Source organism: Episyrphus balteatus, chromosome 2, assembly GCF_945859705.1.
Source record: "Episyrphus balteatus chromosome 2, idEpiBalt1.1, whole genome shotgun sequence".
NCBI lineage: Eukaryota > Metazoa > Arthropoda > Insecta > Diptera > Syrphidae > Episyrphus > Episyrphus balteatus.
This window is the reverse complement of record NC_079135.1, coordinates 39990211-40017698: the sequence shown is the minus strand read 5'-3', so window position 1 is coordinate 40017698 and position 27488 is coordinate 39990211. Positions and strand designations below refer to the sequence as shown.

The 27488-nt window shown below is 28.8% G+C and overlaps 1 protein-coding gene across 4 annotated transcripts in view; it reads right to left on the bottom strand.

The window, feature by feature from the left end:
- The window catches only part of LOC129910773 (cyclin-dependent kinase 14), a 277345-nt gene that overhangs the window by 35713 nt on the left and 214144 nt on the right, over window positions 1-27488 (bottom strand). For 3 of the 4 annotated variants that reach the window (XM_055988310.1, XM_055988309.1, XM_055988312.1), the window contains 5 exons: window positions 24858-24890; window positions 13377-13576; window positions 9751-9842; window positions 874-1048; window positions 537-798 (listed from right to left, as the gene is read on the bottom strand). In XM_055988310.1, coding sequence (XP_055844285.1) covers window positions 537-798; window positions 874-1048; window positions 9751-9842; window positions 13377-13576; window positions 24858-24890 — 762 coding nt within the window. The remainder of the gene's footprint in view (window positions 1-536; window positions 799-873; window positions 1049-9750; window positions 9843-13376; window positions 13577-24857; window positions 24891-27488) is intronic. The other variant, XM_055988311.1, reaches the window with a different exon arrangement.

Here is a 27488-nt window from a genome sequence, read left to right as displayed (position 1 = left end):
TTGAAACATAAAAACGTACATTTTTTACAGAAACTTATTAAAATCAAAATATTTTTGTTCGCTAGAGATAAAAGTAATAAAATAAAGTCATTTTCGGAATATTTTTGAGGTACTTAATGTAAAAAAAAAACGATTGAAGTAAATGTTTAAGGTTTCTTATCTTCAATTTTAAACTGGCTTACATTTCTTAATAAAGAATTCAAATTTTTGTCTGTTTTTCTTATGTTCCTAGGGATACATTTGTGTACATTTTTGAAAGTTTTTAAATTTTGAAATCAACTTTCAAAAATTTTTTCCAAATTTTCAAAATTCAAACTTAAGTCGGTACGAGTAAGCATAATGGTACCTTGAGACTTAAAACTTTTGCAATTTTTTTTTTTTTAATATTTTTTGAAAAAAAATTTAGCAAATTATTTTTGTATGTTAATTTTAAAATATATTCCTTTATTTATTTACCAATTTTATGAAAAAGAAAAAACAAATGCATAATATTGTTTCTTTTTCTAAATATAAAAGTAATTTAATTGAAAACTCACCTGGTGGACGGTACCATAACGTTACCACTTCATGTGAATATGTATGGCTTGGAACACTTTTGGCTCTTGCCAAACCGAAATCGGCAAGTTTCAATTCACCAGCATCGCTTATGAGTAAATTTTGTGGCTTCACATCGCGATGCAGTACACGACGTTTGTGGCAATACGACAGACCGCGCAGCAATTGAAACAAAAATAAACGCACATTACGATGATCCAGACCGCCCGGATGTTTTTCCATATATTGTGATAAATCCGTATTCTGCAAAAAAAAAAAATTAATTATTATTTTCAATTTATAATATCAAAATTATTTTATTTTTTATTGTATACTCACAACATATTCAAAAACAAAAGTTAACGTTTCTCTCGTATGTACAATATCGTGTAATGTAACAATATTTGAGTGTTTCAGTTCTTTGAGTAGCGAGGCTTCACGAATCGCTGTGAATGGGGCACCCTCCTCCTCCTGCAGTCTAATTTCTTTTAGTGCAACTCTTTGGTGGGTTAAACTGGGTTAAAAAGAGTAAAGGGAAAAAAATACAATTTAAAAAATTCGACGAGAATATATATCACAGTAACAGTTTTTAAAAAATAAAATAAAATAAAAAATCCAATTTCAATTGGTTTTGGGCGGAAAAATTGAATATAACGAATGCAGTCGCAGACACAGATATTTGGGGGGTTTGGCGCTGCTGTGGTGTGCCTCCACTATATATTTATACCTACTACAGCCTGACAGATGACAATGGGATTTTATTTATTACCACTAAAGATAAAAATTGAATTCCGACCAAAAATAATCGCATACATATATAAAAATTTACACATTTCAGCATTCTTATGATGCAGGATATCCGGCAAAATATTGACTCCACCTCAGTGATTTTATATTCATGTGTGTTACATAGACATACCTATACCTATATATTATTGAGGCAATTGTAAAATATAATTTAATAGGTTTAACTGGGCAGACAAATATTTGGTTTTCCATTAAATCAGAGTAAGTGTAAATATTTTCAATGGAATGCAAATAAAAATGGAATATAAGGAAAAATAGGAGAAAAAAAAAAACTCACATGATGAAGAAAAAAATTGAAATTGATTGCAAAATATTTATACATTTGGTTAAACTAGTTTGAGTGTTGAAAAGGCAAAATTTAAAATACCATTTCTATGACAAATTAATAATTTTTTGGCTCAAAGCCTATATACCAAATTAATGTTTTTAAATTCATAAAAAGCGAATGTCAATAACGTGTGACAAAATTATTTTGCCACATTTTAGGTATACTTTTCTAATAAATATTTTACTGTTAAAAAAAGTGTTTTTTTTTTTTTACGAAGAAATGGAGCCATTATTTAAAAGGCTGGGAAATAGAAACAGAGTTTAAAAAAAAAGTAAATTTTTTGTATTTAATAAATCCTTTTTTTAAAAGACAAAAAAAACTTTGTTTCTTCTAAGTATAAAAATTTGGAGAAAAAATAAGAGCAGAAGCTTGAACTAGCATTTCCAAAGCGAAATTCAAGTAAACAGAACACGTAAATATTTGAACATTTTGTGCTTGATTTTGTTAATATTTTTTTGGAATTTTTTTTGTGGAAATATCATTTTTAGGAGATTCTTTAGAAGGTTAAATTGAAATTTTATTTTTATAATCAAAATTAACGGTAGCTACCATATAACCAAAATGAGAAACATTACTTGTCTCGAAAACGAAAAAAATTGATTAAAATCATTAGAGTAATCAATTTTTGTGTGTACTGTTGCAAACATGCTCGTACTTAAAGAAAATATATTTTGATTTAGTTACATAGACGTTCAGAAAAAAACAACAGTTTACTTTTTTGTTGATTGTGTTCTCAAATCGATCAATCGGAGGAAGTAAAATGCCAAAACATTTTTTTATACTTGACAAGATTTACTTGTTATACTTTTCCAAAACTATTAGGTACCGTTTGCAAGTTGTACATATGCACAATGTTGATGTTTTCGACTAAAATTTTTGACATTTCAGTACACTTTTTATCTTGTCTATTATGGGATCTACATTAGAGTGCCCCGCCATTTCATGAAGATGTTGTTTTTGCTTCTACTTTTGAGACCTCTTACGATTAAGTAGACTCGTAAATTGATTTTCGATTTTTTCTATTCGAAAAGTTACAAAAAGTTTTTTTTTAGAGAATAAACTCTGAAATTAGGTAGGTGCGGTGCCTACATTTTATCGCCGAGTCAAAACGGCTAGGCAGAGATCACTTTTTCAAAACAGTGAAATGGTAACCAATCCTTCGCAAGACGTAGTAGTGGTCTAGACTCGAAATAGAACCCAAAACTCTGGCGTCATATCGAATTAAAACGTCTTTTTCTGAAAACTAGATTTTTGTCGTTAAGATGCATTCAATTCTCGGATGAAGTATTCTTATGTAAAGAACAACCAACAATATTAAAATTCTCAATTAAAGGCTGGAAAAAAAGTTGCACAAGGCCAGACTTTGGCTAATCTAAGTTCACATTCCAAAAGGCCACAAATTAAAGAAAAAACCTCTATTGAACAATAGGTATGTATGTAAAAAATCTTTTAAAAATATTTTTAGAACATTACATATGTATGTGTGGCGTATACGTAACGTACAAAATTCATCTTTGGGGTATTTTTGTGAATGCAAATGTATACCTACAGCGGAACAAAAAAAAATGTCTATACAAAACAAAAGTATGAATATAAGTTATCACACTTTTAAGCAGAGAACAGAAATAAATCGCAACCTGTTGAAAGGTTCTTTAATAACTCTTATTTGTCATAAAATAACCTTTATTTTAAAAAAAGAAAAATTTCGGTCAAGGTCTTAGAGAAACCTTTATTTTGTATTTTTGTATGTTGCGGTCAACCAGTGAGATTTATCACTGAGAGAAAAAAATAAATCTCATCTGCAAATGTATCAATTCCTGGAGACATGGGAGTGGTGCCATATGAAAGTTTATATTCTCAGCTACCCGATAGTGGTATAATTGGGTTTTTGTTTTTTCAAAATTCCGAGAAAATCGCGTTTGAAAGTTGAGGTACAATTTTTTTTCGAAAAATCCCCGAATCTTTGAACGCTCCTGGAAGCTTAACAGCTTGAGAGCAATTTTTGGGAGTGATGCCAAATGATAGCTTGTGTCATGGGGGGCCTACGCTTTGCACATTGTCAGATTTTTAAGAAATCATCTTCAATTTTAAACCGTAACACATCATGCCTATTTTTTCAGAATCGGGCTTAACTTTTTTTTTACCTTTAAGTTCTCCCGGTTTGAGAACGAGTGCACCTACAGGGACGGGAGTGGTACCCAAATGTAGGTTAGAGTCCCCGCTACCTTTTTTTTCATTTTTTTTTCAAAATTCCGAGATATAGCCGTTTGAAGTTGGGCGGGCGAAAACGCTTCTTAAAGCTGAACGCTTTGACCTAGATATTAGAACATCGGTCTCCTGAAATATTCGAAATTGCATTGGTTGTGCTTGTCGTCCCAGCAGCGACTCAAATCACAGTGGAAAACACATTTTCGTCTTTAGATTTAACTTTAAACGAAAAGAGATACCTATAATCTTGGGTCTAAGGAATTTTGAGAGTCTATTTAGTTCATACATTATTTAATACATAAACTTAGAAAAAACATTTTTTGCAATATAAAGACATTCTTGACATATTCGACATTTTCCTTTGAATTGACCATTTTTGATTTATTTTCAGCGAAAACGGTTAAAGGTTGACCTTTTCCATTTATTTTTTTGTAAAAATCTCAACCCTTGAAAGATATTTAAAAAAATAAAAAAATAAATCTCAACCGATAACCTTTATTTTTGATTTTTAAAAATAAATCTCAAACCTTAACCGAAACTATTTAAAGTAATGTGGTTACTCTCAGAGAGAAACCAATTGAAAATAAAGGTTGACTGTTATTTCTTGTCTCTGCTTTCAAACCAAAATCAAACCATTGAACTAAATTTAAAGTTTTATTCGACACAACATTCATTCACTTAAAATTAAGTTAACTAAACCCATCCAAATCTTTTGAAAAATCTGTCATCTTCCTAAAAACGAAGTCATTATGCCTTCAATATTCTCATCGAACATAAAACTTTAAATTTGAAAGTCAATAAGAACAACCAAGTGATGAAATCTCAAAAAGCTATTAGATGTAAAGATAAACGTTTTAAAAGATCAAAGTTGGTTTTAAAATTGAATCCACGATATTCCGCACAATAACCTCAAAACCCAAAATCATTCTAATCCATCCTATACATAAATGAACAAACACTCTGACCCGTTTAATGAACCATTTGAGAATGAAAACAATCCAAACTATATCGAACGACCTACATATATGAATTCCCATTTCCCTTTGATGATGATGGTGATGGTAACAAAGGTTTATCCATTCTCAAAATTCAAATGGATTTTTCTCCTAAAACCTCAAAGATCAATATACCAATTCACAATGTGTTAAAATTACACACATACATAAGTCGCTCTCAATTTAAACTGAGAGCAGCCCAAAAACTATTGCGTGTATGTGTCTTTGTATTTAGTAAAACCCACTCTAATATTCATTCGTTGGCAGAAAACCCTTAAGGCTTGAAACACTCGACTCGCACATTTATCCTTTTTCCAGGACAACTGCTAAGCTCCATTCACAATCGAATCGAATATTCATGACTATTTTGCAGGATAATTCCCAAGCAATCGCACCACAACCATAAATTATAATTGATTTGCAGTCATAGATAATAATTTTCCATGACATTCAGATCCGAAAATGTTAGACGGTTATCCGTTTACTGGCTTGGTACGAGTACGAGAAACCGAGATACGACAAGGACAAAGCTATGTCAGATAAACACTTTCAATGTGTGTGTGTGGAAATCTAGGTCAAAAGAAACGTGCTTTATTTGTGTATAGTATACGTATCCTGTTTTTCATCGTACATCTAGCAAAACACATACTCGCCTGCCAAACAAACCCCCTACTGAGCCGACTTAAGGGGGCGCAAAAGTTCGTTTAAGTATCCATTTAGTCTTATCCCAAAATTCCTGGCACAGAGTCAACTAAAAACCGTTTCTCTTTGGAACTTGGAACAAACCAGGAAGGACAATGTTGTTTGTATGTGCTTTTAATAAAGTTGTGGGCGCTCGCTGTGAGAGACAGAGAGAGGTGGCTTGTTGCGGCTAGATGATACGTTGGCCGATGATAATGGTGCAAGGTCTCATTCTTATCTTTTCACACAAAACCCGGTCTTTGGAGGATACTTTTCTTCCAACAGTTTTTTTTTCTTCATCCTGTCGGTGAAAAGTTTGTTTTTGTTCCAAAGATAGTTTTTCTACGAGGTGAAGGTGGAGGTGGTTGGTCGGATGGTTATGGTGGTAATGTCAGAAAGAATAGGTATATAGTGAACCAGTGACACACATTAGAGAGAAGTTGATGGTGTTGTGTTGGGTTTGTGGCGCCATTCTGACTGCTAATGGGTTATGTTATGGAATTCAAAGGCAAACGCAGAATATGAAAAGGGTTCAAACAAAGAAAAACTATACTCGTTTCGTTCGGTTCGAGGTGTTGGATTTCTTGTGATGTTCTTGACATTTCGGTCGCCTCGGGTGACAGTATAAAATGGATACACTATATACAACGTTGAAAGTAAGATAAATGTTATTAGACAATGGAAATGGTAGAACGAACATTTTCATAAAGGATGATTTATAAGTTGCGTCCCGTAGCTTTCATTTTAAAGGTTAATTATTTCTTTTTTTTTTAAGTTTTTCTTTATTTTTTAATTTCAAATAAAAATAACAGAAAAGAAGAAAAAATTAAAATGAAAAAACGAAATAGGAAACCAAAAAAAAAAAAAAAAAATTAAAATCTGTAGAAATATTTCTATTTAGGTCAAATGAACAAAAGAAAAATGCTCGAATAGCAAATCTGAGAGCTTAACAAATAATGAAAACCCCTTGGGCATATTTAAAATTAAATAGCAATAGAATTCCCCATTGAGCAAAAAACTGGCAAAAAAAAAATCAATCGTTAAATAAAAAAAAAAAACACATTCCAGATTTTCTATAGGTTAGGAGGATTTTCATAAAACCGAGGTTATTTCATCAATTCAGTCAGAAAAAAAAATTGAAAAAAAAGAAATCAAAATCAATAATAAAGCTTAAGTGAATTTGACCATATAATAACGACCATTAGGGAAAAAGCCCTTAATTCCCTATTGAATTATATGTGGCTTGGCTCTGACAACCATAGCCGGGGGTATGTTTATTAAATCGAGCGTTTTTTTTTTCTTTTTTGTTGGATTAAAATTATTTTAATAAATTATTTGAAAGGAATTACAATTGCAATAATAGATTATTTGAAATTAGATTTTTCATAAAGAATGATAATAACCAAAGTGAAAATGAAATAAAAATGGGGTAACAACGGTATTAATTTGTTCCTGTGGTAGTTAATTTTACTCGAGTGTGAAATTTTTGAGTGAGAGAATTTTTTTGTTTTCGTTCAATTGATTTCAAAAATTCTAGTTTTTATTCGAATAATTAAAAAATAAAATACTAAAAAATAAAATAAAATCAAATAAAATAAAATAAAATAAAATAAAATAAAATAAAATAAAATAAAATAAAATAAAATAGAATAAAATAAATAAAACAAAATAAAATAAATTATAATAAAATAAAATAAAATAAAATAAAATAAAATGAAATAAAATAAAATAAAATAAAATAAAATAAAATAAAATAAAATAAAATAAAATAAAATAAAATAAAATAAAATAAAATAACATAAAATAAAATAAAATAAAATAAAATAAAATAAATTAAAATAAAATAAACAAAATAAAATAAAATAAAATAAAATAAAATTAAATAAAATAAAATAAAATAAAATAAAATAAAATAAAATAAAATAAAATAAAATAAAATAAAATAAAATAAAATAAAATAAAATAAAATAAAATAAAACAAAACAAAACAAAACTAAACTAAACAAAAAAAAACAAAATAAAATAAAACAAAATAAAATAAAATAAAATAAAATAAAATAAAATAAAATAAAATAAAATAAAATAAAACAAAACAAAACAAAACAAAACAAAACAAAACAAAACAAAACAAAACAAAATAAAATATAATAAAATAAAATAAAATAAAATAAAATAAAATAAAACAAAACAGAATAAAATAAAACAAAATTTATTTTAAAAACAACAATTCTTCCACTTGATTCAACATTGTGTTGCCAAAAGTCTCCCGAGGCAATTAAAAAAGCCTTTGGCTTTAAAAAAGTTAAATTTTATCTCTTTATTCTATTCAATTTCATTTCGAAATTTCATTAAGACATTGGCATAATTTAAAGTCATATATTTAATGCTCAAAGTTTAGTTGAATGTTATACGGGAGTTAGGCTTGATTCCCGAAGCAAAACTTAAGTTCCCTCAATAAAAACAGCTCACCCGACATTATTTTTAAGAAACACCATTATTCATTTATTATCCATTATGAATTCAATACGTGTACGATTTTTCGTCCTTCAATTCCGTTTCCTAGATTAGCTCTATCTTTTGATTTATTTTTGAGTACGAAAACGTTTTATCATGAAGAACTTTGATAGATGTATAAGTAAATCCTTATAATTGCTCCTTGAAGTTTATCTAAGAATCTATTTGATTGGTCGAACAAATTTGTGCAAACATGAAAAACTTTTTCCAAAACCATTTTAAGAATATTAGGGTGTATTAATATCCCGGATGCTGCATTGACCCAAATTTTATTTTTTAATAGCTGATAAAAAAAGTTCAAGAGTTGTGAAAAGTTTCAAAGAGAATTTCTTCTTTTTTTGTGGCAAATAGGCAAAAAGGTTAATAGTTGATAGAGTTATTTTATGCTTATATTAAAAAGGAAAGACATTTTTTTGCAAAGAAAAGGATTTTAAACTTTGGGCTTGCTTAATAGAGCTTCTAATGCAGACAAGTTTCTTATAATCGAAATAGATCAAAATTGTATGTTAAATTTTATGGATTAAGTTATATTATTTAATTTTTTTTCAATTTAATTCTAAAGGATAATTGAATGTCATTTATTTTTGAGAATTCATTAATTCCATATGTAGGTGTGACGTCAAAAACTTACTTCTATCTTCATTTTCATTGTTGACATTGTGTTGCAATGAATTTAAATTAACTCTCTCCACCCAAATCAAATCGTTATCATAAATCAGGATACTGAATCATCTTCAGGTTATAAATTAAATTTGTGTCTTTTATGCACTGCACGTGATGGTTCCTTTTGTTCGTCGTTTGTCTGTGTGTGTATGAGTTGCCCTTTCTAGTATGACACAATGACCATACATCAATTATTTTAAAGGGTTGTTGCGAGCTCTAGCAATGAGACGTCTAAAGCAGACGGAAGTTGAGCTAGAACCGGATGACATAGACGACAAGGACAAAACACATGTCATTTGTCAAAGCAGATGAGAAAATGTTTGTTTGATAAGAGCAAAATTGTTTGCATGACGTTTTATTTTCGTATATTATACAGAAAGTGAAGGGCATCCGTTTCGGTGGGGTCTGTTTAATTCAAAAGGATATATAGGACGATAATAATATAACTGACTTAGGCTTTTATAAGCAGAACCTTAATCAAAATAAATGTACGTTATATTGTGCAGGATTCAAGGATATAAGGATATGTCTGTCACTATCTTTTGTGCTTTTTGATTGATTCATAGAAGGAAAAGAACAAGAAGAAGAAAAAAGGCTAAAATAGGACATCCTTGATGTCTGACGCGGCACAAAAAATAGAAATAAGGTCACATAAACTTAAATGATTACTTGAGTAATGACAGGAACAAAATTCAATGAAATGATATTTCGACAATAAACGATGACCTGGTAAGGACAGCTTTATTTATACAAGTGTGGAGAGATAATTTATTACACACTGCCGTTTATTGACAACAAAATAAATGAATTAAGATTTATTCTTTCCAGGCACAATATAGGGACAAATTTGTTTTTATATCATAGGTAAAGACTTTTAGGCCAACATTACATAGACCAAAGGACAATAATTGTTGTAGATAAAGGTTTGGATGAGAGATTTTTTTTTTGTCAATTTACACATAATGAAGACAAAAGAATTTTATAGCAGATTCAAATATTTATAAAAAAAGACAAACTTACTTGCTAAAACCCTTGTAGACAGTTGCATATGACCCTTCGCCTAGTTGTTCTAATTTGATATACGCATCCGATTTGCCGAACGGTGAATCACCCTGAAAATAGAAAAAGAAATGCATTAATATGTTTCGTAAGTAAAGCTTATAAAATTTATAATAAAAAAGCCAGGACTGATGAGTTTCAGAACAGCTATACCTAGTAATTTTTTGTATTCATAATTTTAAGGAAGGATTTTTTTCTGCCAAATCTTTGCTATGATTTCTATCTACTCAAATTAAGTCGAAAACATTCTATGTGGCTCATCTCTCTATGGGCCGGTTTGTTGACACTCGATTATCTTTTAATCAAGGATTTTTGTATGGAATAATCCTTGACTGTGAACAAACCGGCACTAAATGTAAGTTTTTTTTTACTTTAAAATTGTATTCAGGTTTTATAAAAAACCAGTCTTATTGAGATTTTTCGCATTTTTGAAAATCTAATATTGGTTTCATTCTAGCAGTTATAGTTTTTAAAATATTTAATTTTTCATATTTGGGGAAATATTCATATTAATTTTTAAGTTTTTCTTATTTTGAGCGTTTATTAAAATTTTCCAGAAAAATTTATATTTGGGGTCAGTAAACCTAAAATTAATTATTTTTTTTTCTATGAGCTCTATTTTTTGAAATATTTTAGTTTTCCACATTTTGGGGGTAGTTTCGTACTTATTTTAAAGTTATGCTTATTTTAACTGTTTGTTAACATTTTCCAGAAATTTTCTTATCGAACTAATGCGTTTGGGTTCACTAAGCCTACAAATCACAGTGGTTGTTTTCTAGGAGCTCTATTTTTTTTTAGATACTTTAATTTTCCACATTTTTGGGGTAATTTCATACAATTTTTTTTTAGATTTTATTATTACAAGCGTTTTTAAAGTTTTGTTGGAGAAATTTGTTTCGAATAAAATGTATTTCGGTTCAGTAAGTAAAATAAAAATACAAAAAAAAATAAATTTTAATCAAAAAAAATTTAACAAAAAAAAAAAAAAAAAATTGTATGAATTTCTATGCCTTTTCATGTTTGAATAATTTAAAAACAAGAGCTGCTAGAAAAAAAATAATGTTATTTTTAGAATCAGCACCCTAAATTTAGTAAGGTATGATAAACAATGTTCTGGAAAATTTTTGTGTGTTGGGCAGTGTTATTGATTTAAAACTTTATTTCTCAATTTGTGTTTTTTTCTAAATCAATAGGTATTTACCGAATTTAATTCATTTTTTTTTTTATTTAATAACTTTTTTTTTTTTAATTTAAGTAATTTTATTTAATTTAAATTATTTATTTTACTATCAAATTGACCCTAAAAGAAGTTCATGGCAACTATTAATTTCATCAATAACTATATTGGCGAAATGTAGTGACGTATCCAAAGTGGACCCATGTGTTTTGAAATGATAAAATAAAGTACAAAATTGAATATGGGCAATTCCATGGTAACTCACGTTACATTCACAAAAATTTCCAACACATAAATAATTTTTTTTTTGTCAATTTTAATGTAAATTGATACGAAATTACTATCCATGAATGGAGCATAACTATTACTTTCATAATTAACTAAGAAAATTTACTTTATTTTTAACATTTGCTTGGGAAAAATAAAAGTTTGATGGTAACTCACGTTACAAAAATCGGACACGAATTTTAAGACACCGACAGTATGAAGTTTTTATGTGAAATTAAGAATCTTTATTTGTTTTTAATGAAGATTCCATACATAAAAAATTATAAGCTTTTAATATAAGTGACAAAACGAAACATTTTTTCAATATTTCGAGGAAAAATTTTAAAATATTTAGGTAACTCACGTTACATTATTTTGGTAACTCATGTTACCTGTGATTTGTGGTTGTAAATGTAAAGAAAAGATGCATTTTCACTCAAGTTTTTTTTAAATCGAATATTGTGTAACGAAGCTTGCTTAAATGTTAATTTATTTTACCAATAACGAGGGGGTGTTGTCATCGTCACTGTTAGACTCATCATGTTTTTAGTTTCCTTCTTTTTCCGTCATTTTTATCTGAAATTCTTCTGTTGTTGGCAAGATTATGCTATAAAAATGCTTTAAGATTATTTAAACTCCCTGAATTTGATGTCTATCCATAAGGGAATACAACAAAGAATCTTTTCTTGCAACTAGCAAAAAGAGTTGACGTTTGTAAATAGTAATTTGCTAATAAAAAAACTAAAAAAGACTGCATAATTTGTTCAAAATTCGTGTCCACTTTTTCATGGAATTACCCATATGTTTATAACTTTTTTTTACAAAACATTAAAAAATAAATATTTCAAATTCAATTTGCACTTTAAAATTCAGTTTTGAAAATCTTAGTTGAGAAAAAAGAGTAGACGTGGATCCCCTTGAACCAAAAGAAAACGATATAAATGACAAAATATGTTAATGGTTTTTAAAAATTGGTTTGTTTACTGAATTTGCTTACTGTGTTCCATAAGTTTAAGTTTAATTGGCCAAACCACCTACAAATGTTTTTAATTTTGATTTTTAAAAAACAAACAATTTTTTTTTCCTAAAATATTTTTTTTCCTAGTTTTCAAAGATGAACTGGTCATAAAGCAGATTTGTCAAAAATGACCAGCATTTGAAATTATTATTTTATTTTTATTTCAGATTTATTTTATTATTAATGTACATAAGTCTTAATTTAAATAATAACAAATTATTATTTTTTTTAATAGAAAGGAAACTGATTTTATTTTAAGGTCACGGCAATTGAGAATATAGTACAATATAGCCTTCACTCCAAATTTGTTCAAAAATAAAATTATTTGTATGGACGGTCAAAAGAAGTTTGAAAAGATGTATGAAGAGAGGTCTATCAAACACAGCAATTTAATTTGAAAAATCCATTTTTTGACGTCAGTTCTTTTTTGAACACACTATTTTTCAAAACTATTTTTTTTTTCCAAAATTGAGGGGTGGTCAAAAGAATTCATCTCTTAGGAAAAAAATAAAAACAAATTGACAGTTTTTGGCGGAAACGGTAATTTGGGACACCCGTAATAAAATTGCCAGAAATACATGTGTGTTGTTTCATCGTTTGATAATCATCGCAATCAAAAATAACTTTAGCTGATGGAACCTCACAATTTTTTATAGAGTCTGTCTTCTTCGAATTGGAATTGGTTTCATTTAGTTTAAAAAATGGCAGAAATATCGATTTTCAATAGTTTTTAAAATCTTTAATAGAGAATCCAAATGCAAACGTGTCCACTTGATTGATTGATTTCACAATCGAATTTCTGAACTTATCAAACGAATGCGGATCGATTACGGTACGGATCTTAACTAATGGAACATAACATTCAATAGAAGAGGTCCCAGATGTTTTTTCATTGATTCTAGTTATAATAGAGGACGATTAAATACATCACTGAAAACTGAATACGAAATAAATCCATTTTTTCCAACAACCATGAAAGAAATGGAAAGGAAGTCAAATTGCACTAATGATGAGTCTTTGTGAGTGACTGTAAGAATTAATTACAAAGTAATAAGGGTAGCATATAAGCCTGAGAAAATAAAATTAATTATAATCAAAAAGAAAAAAAAAAAAAGAAAAACTTACCCCAAATGCACTGAAACGTTTTCGTCTTGGATGCGGGTCCTGTTTATTTAAAAACACTTCCGATTTAGGTCTGGGCGGTTTTTTTGGTCTCATTATGACTCGTGTTTCTTCCCTGATATCGTCGTCGAGTAATTTACTGTCTGATGATACGGACAATTGTCGCTGTACTCGATCGTGGTCATTCACGCCACTTCGCCAGTCTAAAAATAAAAATAACAATAAAACAAATTAATTAAAAAAGTTGTACAAATTCCAAAAAAAAAAAAACTTTAATAACTTTAAAAATAGAACATCGAAACAAAAGGGTTCGTTAGTAATAAAAATAAAAATTGTATTGTATTTTGAAACAGAAAACCATCAGAAAAAAAAACTTATTCAGAAACCAAAAAAAGGATATAATTTAAAATTATAATTTGTTTAAATGGCCAGTGGCCATTCGCTTGGCTTTCTCCGCGGTATATACATGCTCTCCTCCAACTATCTGGACTTAAATTAAATGACAGAGTCACAAGATGGAAAATCAAATTGAAATGGTTCATTAAAAGTCTACAGTGTTCTATTTTTTTTTTCGTTCGTTCTTGTACATGCAATTCCCGGTCAAAGTGAAGCATAAAAGTTCACTTTTTTTCTACTGATTCTTTTGTCCTCCTACACAGAAAGACTTGAGGAACAAAAAAAAATAAAACCGGCAGAAGTATATCAAATTTACCGGCCAAAACCATGGTCTAGATCCAGCTTCAGTTCCAGCAGAAAAAAAAAAAAATAACTATACAAAGTCGAAGACCAAAACGAATGGACTGAGTCACATAATGACATCGAGGAGCCCATAAATATTAATACTTTCCTACTCTGTTCTTGGTTTTGGTTCTTGCCATTGCTTCAGTTCAGTTTATTTAGCAATTTTTTTTAGTTTCTTCCATTTTTTCTACTTTTTCGAAAAACCGTCAGTATAGCGGGCGGTATAAGGCACCGACCGGCTATATACAACAGGAAGCTAGCTTCGTCGTCGTGTCGTTCTGACACAATAAATTGAGGAAAGTTATCCTCGAAATTCAGTGTAATTTTCTTTTCGTCCTTTCTGTTGCTTTTTTTTAAGGTTTTCTTTCCTCTTCCATTTTTTGTATTTGGTATCGTCCAAAAGACCACTAATGAAAAGCACTTCCATGGCCCATTTTTTTTTTATTTTTGTATAGGTACCATATTCTTGTTGGCTGACTGTATTGCAAGGACTTTAGGGATCTGGCGTCGTCGTAGAAAAATATATACCCGCATTTGGAGAGAATATATCCAGGACACCAGGATAACTATGACACCGTTGAGAATTATTCAACGAGCGAGCGCATGTATACAATATCGGAACCGTGGGAATTCACTTCAAGGATGGATGAGTCCAAACAATATGCGAATGGATGGATAGTGATAGTGAATGAATGAATAAATGTGCGCCATTGGATGTTGGGCATTCGAAATAATGGAGGACACTTTTCGGTCGATGGCTCGTGTTTTTGTGTTGTACGCTTTCCTCTTTGATGACCCAGTAACCCGGTGTTATATTCTAAAAAAGGAGAGAGAACCGAAAAGAATGATTGTCGAGGTGCTACAATGAAGGATTAATTAGTTTTGAAAAATAAATATATGTCCGTTTTGTGCTGGGAGAGGTATGCTTATTCATGGCGGTTGGCTTGGAAAAGCCATTTCCGCTACGATGCCTTATGGTGATGGTGGGAAAATAATTTTGCTGGTTTGTGTGTATGCAATTTATGTGGAAATATTTTTTTTTTTGCTTTTTGGATATTATACTTTTTATACTAATATAAAGTCAGAGAGATGAACTTGTTGATGAAGCTACTGAACTGAATGGGTATATGAATGAATCAGATGCGGTGTGAAAACTTCACCTTAATACGGGAAATAGGACGGCCAATTGAGTTTGCACTTTCAGTTTGATATTTTTTTAAAACAGTTGAGAGAGATAAAATTTGGGTTAAATTTTTGCTTTGGGGAGGTTCGGTTTTTATATTTTCATTTGATGAAGTAGGCATCGGCAAGAGTTTTAATAAAGAACCGGACCTAATTTTTTGCTTGGGTACCGAATGAAAAAGAGTTTTTTTATATGTTTTTTGTTCCTGTTTTGTTTTGAGAAATATTTTTGTTAGGGAGATTATTTGTTTTAGTTTTTTAAGCTATATGTTACTATGAGAGAATTTCGTTAAAAGAATATCAGCAATGCCGTTAAAGTAATTTTTTTTTATTTATGTAAATGCAGAATAATGAATGTTCTTTTCTAGTTTCTTTTAAGACTATTTTGCTTTGAAGCTGTTGCAAGAGAACTTTATTAATTATATTTTTTAAGAAGTAGGAAAAGGTTGAACAGGCTTGTGATTTGGAACCTTCAAGTTATTAAATATAAGGTGAGTGGATACTATTTGTGTTCAAAAACGAAAGTGGTAAATCAGGACTCGTTTTTTAGATGTTAACATAAAAGCATGCATTGCAATGAGCTTCTAGCTCTGCCAGGTAATTATCACGGTTTACCCTTGTATGCAGGGTTGTAAAAAATTATTTTATTTTTAATGCATTTGCTTTCCATTGCAAATTAAAAAAAAAAATATTTTTTGCAATTAAAAAAAATTACATACAAAAAAAATACTTATTCAACTGAAAAATATTTGCATTGAAAAAAAATTAATTGCAAATGAAAAAAAAAAATGCATTGAAAATAAAACATTAATTGCAAATGAAAATATGTATTTTGTAGGTATTGAAAAAAAAAATTTTATTGCAAATAAAAAATTTCTGCATTGAAAAAAAAATGAATGCATTAAATTGGACGAGTATAAAAAAAATATTTAATGCACACATTTTGCACTGATTTTTTTTTTTTAATGTAGAAAATATTTTTTTAATAAATTTTTTTCTTCAATGCAAAATATTTTTATTTGCAATAAAAATTTTCAATGTAATTTTTTTTCATTTGCAAAATTTTTTTTTAATGCAAAATATTTTTTCAATGCAAATTTTTTTTATTTGCAATAAATATTTTTTTTAATTTCAAATGCATTTTTTTTAAATTGATATTTTTACAACCCTGCTTGTAAGTATCACGGATTGCCCCGGTAAGTATGACGGGTTTCCCTGGTATATCACAAGGTGCTCTGGTAAATATCACGGTTTGCCCAAATAAGTAATCTTGGTTTGGCGATCTATCCCTTTTAGTATAATGGGTTTTTCCGGTAGGTTTCACGAATTATCCCAGTTAATATGACGAGTTGTTCCGGTAATTACGACGGGTTTCCCTCTGCTAAGTAAGACGGGTTTCCCGGGTAGGTATATAAAACTGGTATTCCCGGAAAATGTGACAGTTAGCCCCGATATGTATTTCGAGCTTCTCCGGTAATTAACACGGGTTTAAAGCTGAGGTGATTCAGGAGCCAATGCAGCATGATTTTCCATGTCTGCGATGTTGATATCGCTGTACAAGCTTTGCCAAAAGTTAATTGCAGTTAGAGATTATATTCTTAGGGATCACCATGATTTTTGCAATTATTTCTGAAGGGAGTAATTGTTTTCAGTATCAAATCACTTCTGGAAATCATTTTTTTTCAGGAAGATATCCTATTTCTTTCATATTCAGAGATTCGCTAGATGTAGTTTACGATCCTTGGAAGAGCTCGACAACAAAGCCATCTGGTCTTATCAGCTTAAACATACAACTTGGGTGCTTTGATTACAGAAGTGGTCGTTTTATTGAGAATTTGATTTCTTGGAAGCGTGTTTAAATGTGGGGGTGAGATTTCTGGCCAACAAATGTATCAAAACTGAAATCGGGTGAAGTTTAATCTCTATATTTTTTATCATGGTTTTCTTAGGAGGAATTGACAAAGCCTTCAAGAGCTCTGCAGACCTTAAAGATTTTGAAATACAGCACTTTTAATGTTGAAAATTTTTCCCATGAAGTAGATGAGGCAAATTTATATGGGATCTCCCTTACTATCTTTCCGACTAAAAAATTAATGCTTCTAAATTAATTTTTCTATTCTTGTATTTGTCGGCAGTAAAAATGTTTTGATTTATGAGAGTCCAACAATATGTTGTAGTAAATTATTTTGTAGATTTTCATTTATTTTTTTACGGTTTATTGCATCCAGTTTGGTTACCAGCCCAGTTTTCAAAAACCTCCACCGCTTAAGACATTAAGAATTCTTTTATTTTTATGATGATATAAATTAAACCAAAGGAATTTGCAATGGTGGTGGTGGACCAATATAAATGTCTTCCTATAAAGTTTAATTCTATTTTTTTCTCTTTTTTGGTTTGTCCCACTTAAACCATATAAAATCCAGTTAAAAGAAAAAATATAATAACACACAAAAAAAAAAAAAACGAAACAAAATTAAATCCCCAAAGTGGGTACACCTATAACCATCAGGACCAACCCACGCCTCTTGCCAAACATCCCTTCTCATAAAATGTTGAACACATCATAAAATCCTTATGGTTACCAATTTCATATTTCCCATTGTTGGGATCAAATATTCAAAAGTACTGAATCGTATCCAATTTCCTTAACTCAGAGAGTCGGGGTGGTGCTGCAAACTTTTCCCAAGGACGACGACGAGGACGGCAAAGCAAGCAATGGTAAGTATTGAGCAATCTTCTTAAGAAAGAATACAAAAAAAAAAAAAAAAAAAAAAGAACCCAAAAAAGAAGAACAATGCAAGCTTGAATGGATAAGAAAAGGAATTGAATTTCCTCAACAACGAGAACAGTCAGGAAAAAATTAAAATTCAATTCGCAATGAAAAATTGAAAATCATATCCTTTAATAGCGCTCAACTTGTTCGAGTATGTACGAGTACTCGTATTCGTATTATCCTCGTAGTAGTCTTCAACGAACAAGAAACAAGAGTAAGTCTACATATAATCTACAAACTGTACAATATATGGGCCTGAATACATTTTTTTGTATGAGTGTGTGTGTGTCTATAGAATATACGACTACCCCAGGATGGATTCATTTAGAATGGTATGGAATATTTAAGACAATTTTCGTGAATTTTTAAATTTCAATTGAAGCCTCCCAAAAAATGGATAAAACACCATCTTGCTGCACATCTTTCTATCCATAGATATGTGAAAGGTTTTGAGCTTCTTAAGTCTATCAAATAACAGGCAAGAAGAAGATGAAAAAAAAAAAAAACTGATTCATATTTTTTTTTATAATTTGGAAAGAACTGCAGAACTGAGAGTCCAACAATATGTTGTGGTAAATTATATTGTAGATTTTCATTTATTTTTTTACGGTTTATTGCATCCAGTATTGTTATCGGCACAGTTTTCAAAAACCTCCACCGCTAATGACATTAAGAATTCTTTTATTTTTATGATGATATAAATTAAACCAAAGGAATTTGCAATGGTGGTGGTGGACCAATATAAATGTAGATGGTAAAGTTTAATCCTCATAAACATATCAATGCACACTATACAACTTTTGATTGCAAATTTTTCGAAAATGTGTGTTCTTCTTTTTTTTTTCTATTTCTTCGACTGCACAAAATATTGTAATAATTTGAAAATGGAAAATATAATTTGAAGGAAACTTTTTCATATCGACTGCTGCTGCACCCTGAGAGAGAGAAACGCAGACAAAGTTTTGTCTATTTCGAGTTAAAAATTGGCATTTTTTTTAATTTTATTTATTGAAAAACTATTGCAAGAATCCGATTGGGAATCCAAAACAAAATGGAAAAAAAAGTAGGTATATTCAAAATATTTGAAATTCCAAATTTTGTTCTTGTGTTTCTTTTAGGTAAGTTTTGGGATGAAAGAATCTGGCAGTCTAAACGATAATGTTTGATTTTATAAATAAACGATGTGTTGAAATGCAAATTACGTCTGCGATATCAAGGATCACAGTACTTACGTAGATAGGTACTTTTAAAGTCGGTGTTCTTGAATACATACAAAAATAACCTTTTTTTTTTGAATTTTAAATACATACTCTGAAAATAAGATCATTTGGTTCACTAATTTAATGCATTCATTTCATGAGTTTCTTGGTATGTGCCGTCTACTTTTACTTGGTTAGCTCATAAAATTCGCTGAAAAATTAAAATAGAGTCGGGGTCAAATAAAAGCTCATGAAATTTGTTCAATGGATTGTACCTATTTGCTTTGTTAAAAAAAACCAAAGGTAGTTTTTTGTACTCCGTACAAAACTTATTGATATTTTATCTATATCAATATTTTCTGTTTCATTCAGTTTTTGTTTATGTTTGAGTTAAGGCTTTCTTTACTTCATATACCTACTTATTAGGGTGCTTCTTAAAAATAAATTTTCGAAATTTTAATGGGACACCCTTTCATTTTGTTCTTCCTGCCCTAAATATAAATTGTTTAAAATTTGGTCCAGTTTAAAAACGTTCTAGGGGTCGCTACCACAATTCAAAGTTTTGAAAAATACACCAAATTTTGTTTTTTTTTTCTCAGAAAATTTTAAAATTTGTAATCAGAATTAAGTACTTTATATTAAATCTTTAACTGTTTTGAAAGAAATTTTGATAAAAATACAGCGGAATAAAAATGAAGTTTAATTTTAAATATTTTTGAATTTGACATTTTTTTTGTGTTAATTTGTAGAATAGCTAACTGAGTGATCTTTCTTAATTGAAAAATTCATTGATTTTATCTGATTGTTTATGATCCTTATATCTTTATTCGACAGACAGTTAACTGACTGTTAGTTAGAAGATTGAAAAATCGGGTCTTAAGAGTACTTTGCATTGTAACAAAAAAAAATTTGGTTGAAATTGATCTTTTTTTTTACTTAAATCTTTAGTGAATGGTAGCGACTCCTAAATTTTAATATTAAAATCGGAAAAAAAATACCATATACTATGCTTATAATGGTAGAACATAGTGCAGGGGTGTCCCATTAAAAAATCGAAAAAAAAGATTTTTTCGACCATATAAGAAGCACCCTACTACATATGTACAGGTCGACAAAAAAACAAAAAACTGCTCTAATCACTATTTTCGCTATAAAGTCTCAAAAACTAATTTTGAATGAAATTCTTTTTGATGTTAGATCTAAAATATATATTTTTTCGTAACATTTTCCTTTTTGTATTCAAATCAGGAGTCGAAAACTAAATTTCATTTCAAATCTGCTTGAAAAAAATATAAGTTACTTTCCGTTAAGATCTTGAGATATCATACATTTCTATTTAAAATATCTTGTAGAAAAAAAAAAAAAGTTGAGAAAAAAATAAATATATTTAAGATGATAAAATGTAGCATTTTGAGATTGCATAGGTAAAAAGTTTTGCAAAAAAAAAAAATGCACGACTGGGGTCGCACATACTTGCTCTTATGCTTAAAGTAACTCTAATGTTAAAGTTATTATTCAGGAAATTTAGGGAAAATTTATAATTTGATGTTTTTAAAAAATAAAAAAAATAAGATTTTTTATAATTATCTAAACCCCGTCTTAAATGATCTTTTACAAAAAACCAAGTACGTCATTTTATTTCTTGTATAAAAAGAATTAAAAAAAAAATGTTCGAAAATCGTTAGAGCCGTTTTTTATATATAAATATTTTTTTATCTATAAAAATTTTCTAAAATTTTTCAAAAAAAAGTTGGCATACTATTTTGAAGAAAAAAATAATTAATTTACGCATAAAAACGAAATTTCAAAATTTTCAAAAAATTTTTTCAAAAAATTGATTTTTCAAAAAAAAAAAAATATTTTTCATCATTTTCTTATTTCAAAAGTTGGCTCTTACCTATATGTAATAGTATACACAAAAATTTTAATCAAAATCGTTAGAGATATTTTCGAAAAAAATTAGCTTTTCTATTTCCGTTATATGAAAGGTACCGTTAGTCTTGGTCCTGAAAAAAAATTTCAATTTCTCCTCTCAGGAATCGCCCAAGACTGTTAACTGCCAATTTTGAAGAGAATCGCTCTAGAAGTTTACGCTCTAGCTCAAGGTGTATACAGACAAACAGACAGATAGAAAGTTTTTGGCATTCTCCATCATCGTTATGTCATGTAAAATTGTTATCTAGAGCTCGAATTTTTTTTAACGAATTATAAACTTGCCCTATAGTACCTATATCGCAAGTAAATATATTAAAAACATAAGACAACCAATGCACAGTGGGTACCGCCATAGGTCAGAAATAAAAAAAGTACATGTCAGTTTTTTAAAATCCAATGATTAAACAACGTTCTACAATCTCCCATCGAACCAAAACCAAAAAAAGTTTGACGGTTAATCTTTTTTTTCATTTCTTAATAGCCATTCAAAGTCGGTATATAAAAAAAGGTACAGTTTTTTTTATCTTTGCAGTTATAAGGTGTGAACTTGCGAAAGTGATAGCGGGTGTTAAAAAATTGTGAACAGTATTAAATTGTTATGGATATTAAACGAGAAAGTTAATAATTTCTAAAAACATAAATTATATTGTTAAATAACATTAAGGCTAATTGTAATGGGGCTCGTTAACGAAGCAATTTTAATCATTTTTATTTAGATCAATTTTCATTAAATTAGAGATTTAGTTGGTTTGCCTTCGAGTGCCCTCTATAATTAAAGTTCTCAAATGAAGAATACCGTCCTACCTTTCGAAATAATAGTGCCGTTTTTTCCCCTTTTCGAGTAATACGAGTTTAAATGACGAAACACGGAGAAAAAAAATTACAACGTAAAACTAAAAAAATTTCTTTTTGGCACTATTATTTTTATAAAAGACTGAACTAGAAGGTAAGGGTAAAGTGCTCGACTGACAGTCAGGTCCATTTCCGGCATTAAGCATTTTTTTTAATATTTTTTTTTACCTTTTTTTATTTTTCTTGAAAATAACAAAAATTTAAAAAAACTGACTTGATGCATTTTTTTGCAATAATAAATCATATAAAACGATAATACAGGCGTTTCATTAAAAAAAAATGGTGATTATATTTTTGACCGCACTTTGTATGTGAGGGTACCCACTCTGAATGGTACAATTGCTAGTTCTACTGAACAAATTTATTATTTGGACAAAAAAAAAAAAAAAACCAACGAAAATTTTTCTTTTTTGAAAAACCCAACGTTTTTGAACGCTTCATATTTAATCCCATGTAACTTCAATTCGTTCGTCTTGTCATTTAATACATTTGATAACCACATCATTTTTAAATTCAAGTATATACATATGTATGTATGTACTTTAATTCTAGTTACAAGTAATTTGCTTAACATGTCTGGCATTTTAAAGACTATAATTGGAATCAAACACAAATAAGTAAACATGCACTTTAAACAATGATCTTTCTCTTCTACAATTTTAACAGAGTTTCCTGAAACTTTTTCCAAGTTTCTTCACCTCAAACAAAACCCATTTTTGTTGACTTTGAAAAACATCCAGTCTATACATTTTGTTCTTAATGCTTGAGTTATTTTTATCTTATGAAAGAAAATTCCTGGCAAATCTCATAAAGCTAATACAAATCTCTCTGCAAGAATTCCAATGCTTCTTCTATTTCAGCTCCTGCAGAACAATTACCCAGAGTAGTATTCCTACAATTCGTATGACAAAACTTGAACCATAACATATGTACATAACCACATATATTTTATGACCAAATGTCAACGTCATTTACAAAAAAAAAATTTGAACTACCTGAGTTTTTATTTTCGTTGGTATATTATTTTTTCTCCAAAAAACTTTCATCCAACCAAAATAATAATAATGCTTGAATATGTTAGACAGTCACACAAGAAAAAAAATATTGTTATGCAAATTCTTGCCATCACAGCAAACAAAAACAGAATAAAAGCACAGTTCTACTCTGCGAAATACCCATTTGATGTTTCATTTTATGTTACATTTACATGTGACACATGGAAGAGAATGAAAAAAAAATGTATAACTCTGTAACCACATTGGATGCATAACCATCACATACATAAACCTTATCCTTACCGAAGAAGGATATTTATAAAAACCTTAAAGCTCTTCCTGACCGATGTCAGTCTCGAAGTAGAAAAGCACCATGAAAATCCGAGGAATCTCTTTCGATTAAATATTCGTCTCAGTTGTTGTTGTGAAATGTTAGAATTGTAGGGTCCTTATACAAAATATCCTGAATATTTCATATATAAAAATAGGAGCATAGTAAAAATAAAAAAAAATAGAAAACAACTAAAAAAGTGACATCCTTGGCAGATTTATTATTCAACAAGAAATTAAATTAAAATCGTCGACGAAGACGACATCGTTAGAGGTCGTTATAAAAAAAGAAAAGCTACGAAGCATCACTGATTTGTAAGAGCGCACTCGTTGTCGCCATCAACAAAAACAACAATAACATCAGAGCGCGATCCTTAAAGAATTTTTTCTTTCAAAAGAATTTCCGAGTAAAATGTCACTTCGTCTTTGGAGATTGATGCTTTTCGCAACAGGATATTCTTGATTTAGAGTATAAAATTATATGCTCACTGTCTCATATACATGCTAATCACTGTCTGGGTGATTTTATTTATAGTTGACAAAAAAAAAAACAACTTAAATGGAAGTTTAGAGATAGTTTTTAAAGCATCTCAAAGATATTGAGATTAAGTGCAGACATTTAATACAAATACAAATTTCGTCCTTTCTCAAGTCCTCGTAAAAAGATGAAAATTAACATATTCATACATTTAATTACGTTTTGTTTGTAATTTAATGTTCATGTCTTTGTAGGATCTGCTTTCTTACAAACAACAACAACAACAATAATTCACATTCTGTAATGGAACATACAAATATATATAAATTTTTTTAATTAAAAGTCGCCGGTCGTCTCGTCTGCTTTATGATTTACAACCAAGTAAAAAATGGTATTTTTTGTATTTTAAATTGTATTTCCTTTGAAATTGCAAACGAAATCCAGTAAAACGGGAAAAATATTATTCATATTTTTTGTGTGTAAATCACTGAGTAAGTTATTTGCTGTCCTGCAAATTTAATATCAAAGTTAAACGTACAAGTTAAGAAAGGGAAAAGTTTAAGAGTATAGAGAAATAGAGTTACTTAGAAGTTTTTCGAATTCTTGTCCATTTAATGTGAAAAGTTTTATTTTATTGCCGAAGGAAAAAATAATAAAATATCATAAAGAGACTCTATCTATTAAAGGTAATTCAAAAGTTGAAAACATATTTTTTTTTTGTATAAATTGAAATTATATAAAATTATTTTTTTTTGCCAAACTTTAAATAAAATTGACTGACAAAATTAATATTGTCAAGAGCTTTAAAAAAATTCGTTAGTTAAACAATTTTGTTTAAAATAAGTAAAGACGGAAACAGCATTTACAAATGTGGCCTACATTCAAAATTTTTGAAAAGTTATCAGTTTCCTAAAATCTTTTTCTTTCATTAAATTCTAGAAAAATCTTATAAATAAAAAAACAAACATACAAAACAAAAAGAATACTTTAAAAAAATACCTTGTTTCTTTTCGTTATTTGCCAGTTCCCGATCTAAAAATAAAAGAAAAAAACAGAAAACCAAAATAAAATACAAAATCAAATTATAAAAAGAAAAAAACTTAATCTAATTGTAAACCAAATAAAATTAAAAAATAAAACACACACAAAAATTAAGGATGAAAAACAAATTTAAAAAGCAGACTGAAACAATTCTTCATAAAAAACAAAAAAACAAATATTAAAATATAAATTAAAGGGTTTTTTGTGTATAACCATCAAAGACCTTAAATTATAATGTCACACACACAAAATCTGCCATCATTACTTCATTATAATTTTATATTTTTGTAACCAATTCCAAAAATGCTGCTTCTTCACAAGAGGCAAAAAGGTATACATAGTAGGGTGGGTCAAAAAAATCGAAATTCTTTTTTTTGAATTGGTACTCCGAAAAATCGATTGCTAGATCCCTCTAGAATATACACACCAAATATGAGCTCTTTATATTAATGGGAAGGTCCTCCGCTTTGCAATTTTCCATTTTTACATCAAGCTTCTACTAAAAAAAAATAATTTTTTTATTAATTGACTTTTTAGCAAATTTCTTTTCATATTCTTGTAGGAAATTGAACGCTCTACAAAAAAGGCCTTGTACACTTTTTTCGTTTATCTAACCGTTGAATAGATATTTGAGGTCCAAAAATCGAGAAAATCTTTAAAAATTCGTTTTTTGTTCTTAATTTTGTAACAAATTGAAAAATTATAATGATCAAACGCGCAAGACATATTCTTGTTGAAAATTGATTGCTCCACAAAAAAGATCTTATTAACTTTTTTCATTAATCTAACCATTCTAAAGATATTCGAGGTCAAAGTTAAAAAAAAATATAAAAACATTTTATATTTTTAAAAAATTTCTAATTCACTGAAACTTCATTATTTTCAAATTAGCAAGATATATTCTTGTAGGGGCTTAAACGTTCTACAAAAAATTCCTTGGAATGAAATTGATTGCTTTAACCGTTTAGAAGATATTCGTATCCAAACCAATGCTCACTGATTTCAATAGTTTTCTTATGACCCGTATGCATTGCGATTTGGATACGAATATCTTCTAAACGGTTAAAGCAATCAATTTCATTCCAAGGAATTTTTTGTAGAACGTTTAAGCCCCTACAAGAATATATCTTGCTAATTTGAAAATAATGAAGTTTCAGTGAATTAGAAATTTTTTAAAAATATAAAATGTTTTTATATTTTTTTTTAACTTTGACCTCGAATATCTTAAGAATGGTTAGATTAATGAAAAAAGTTAATAAGATCTTTTTTGTGGAGCAATCAATTTTCAACAAGAATATGTCTTGCGCGTTTGATCATTATAATTTTTCAATTTGTTACAAAATTAAGAACAAAAAACGAATTTTTAAAGATTTTCTCGATTTTTGGACCTCAAATATCTATTCAACGGTTAGATAAACGAAAAAAGTGTACAAGGCCTTTTTTGTAGAGCGTTCAATTTCCTACAAGAATATGAAAAGAAATTTGCTAAAAAGTCAATTAATAAAAAAATTATTTTTTTTTAGTAGAAGCTTGATGTAAAAATGGAAAATTGCAAAGCGGAGGACCTTCCCATTAATATAAAGAGCTCATATTTGGTGTGTATATTCTAGAGGGGTCTAGCAATCGATTTTTCGGAGTACCAAATCAAAAAAAAAATTTTCGATTTTTTTGACCCACCCTAATACATAGTTACCTAAGTCAATTAGAGAGAGAGGTAGAAAAAGAAAATTTCATTCTAATTAAGGTTCTGATTTTTAATGCTTAGTAATGAACTCGAAAGAAAAGTTACAATGAGAAAAGTGTATAGCAAAAAAAATAAATAAAAATTCTCTTTTGGGTTAATTAAAAATAATAACGAAGAAGAAGCAAACAGGAAATTACAAATTCAAAAAAGGAAAAATTTATTAATATAAATATCAAAGGTTTAAATCCGTTATAGCGAGAAAAAAAGTCAATTTAAAATGAAGAAAGAAACATTTTTAGAGTTTAATTTTTTTTTTTCGAAATAAAAGTAATGTCAAAGGCATTCAATCTGTCCGAAATGAGAATTTAAAACTTGACAAGTCAAAACGTAAACATTCTAACCTTTTCACGGTAAAGTTAACGAGTTCAGCATAATCATTATTAAATAATCACACCCTGAGAAAAATAAAAAAAAGACCTCAAAACAAATAATTTCTAGGAAAAGGTATTTAAAAATTATTTTCAAATATAATTCAGAAAAAAAAAATATTTGTCTAATTTGGCTTTAAAAATAAATTTTAAAAGAAAAAGATGGGTTTTCTACGAAATTCAGAATTTTCTTCAAACATGTACAGAAATGGGAAATTTGTCTATTTTTGGTTAACAATTCCGACAAAACCACTGAACCAAATTGTACATTTATGGGTTTCGTTTTATGCGGAAATTGATGCTCTTGAAAACAATAAAGGTAGAATTTAAAAAAAAATTTATTTCTTTTTTCTAAATATGTATAAGTAATGTCAAAGGTATTCAGTGGGTCCAAAATGAGAATTTTAAACTAGACAAGTCAAACCGTTAACATTCTAACCTTTTCAGGGTAAAGTTAAATAATCACACCCTAAGAAA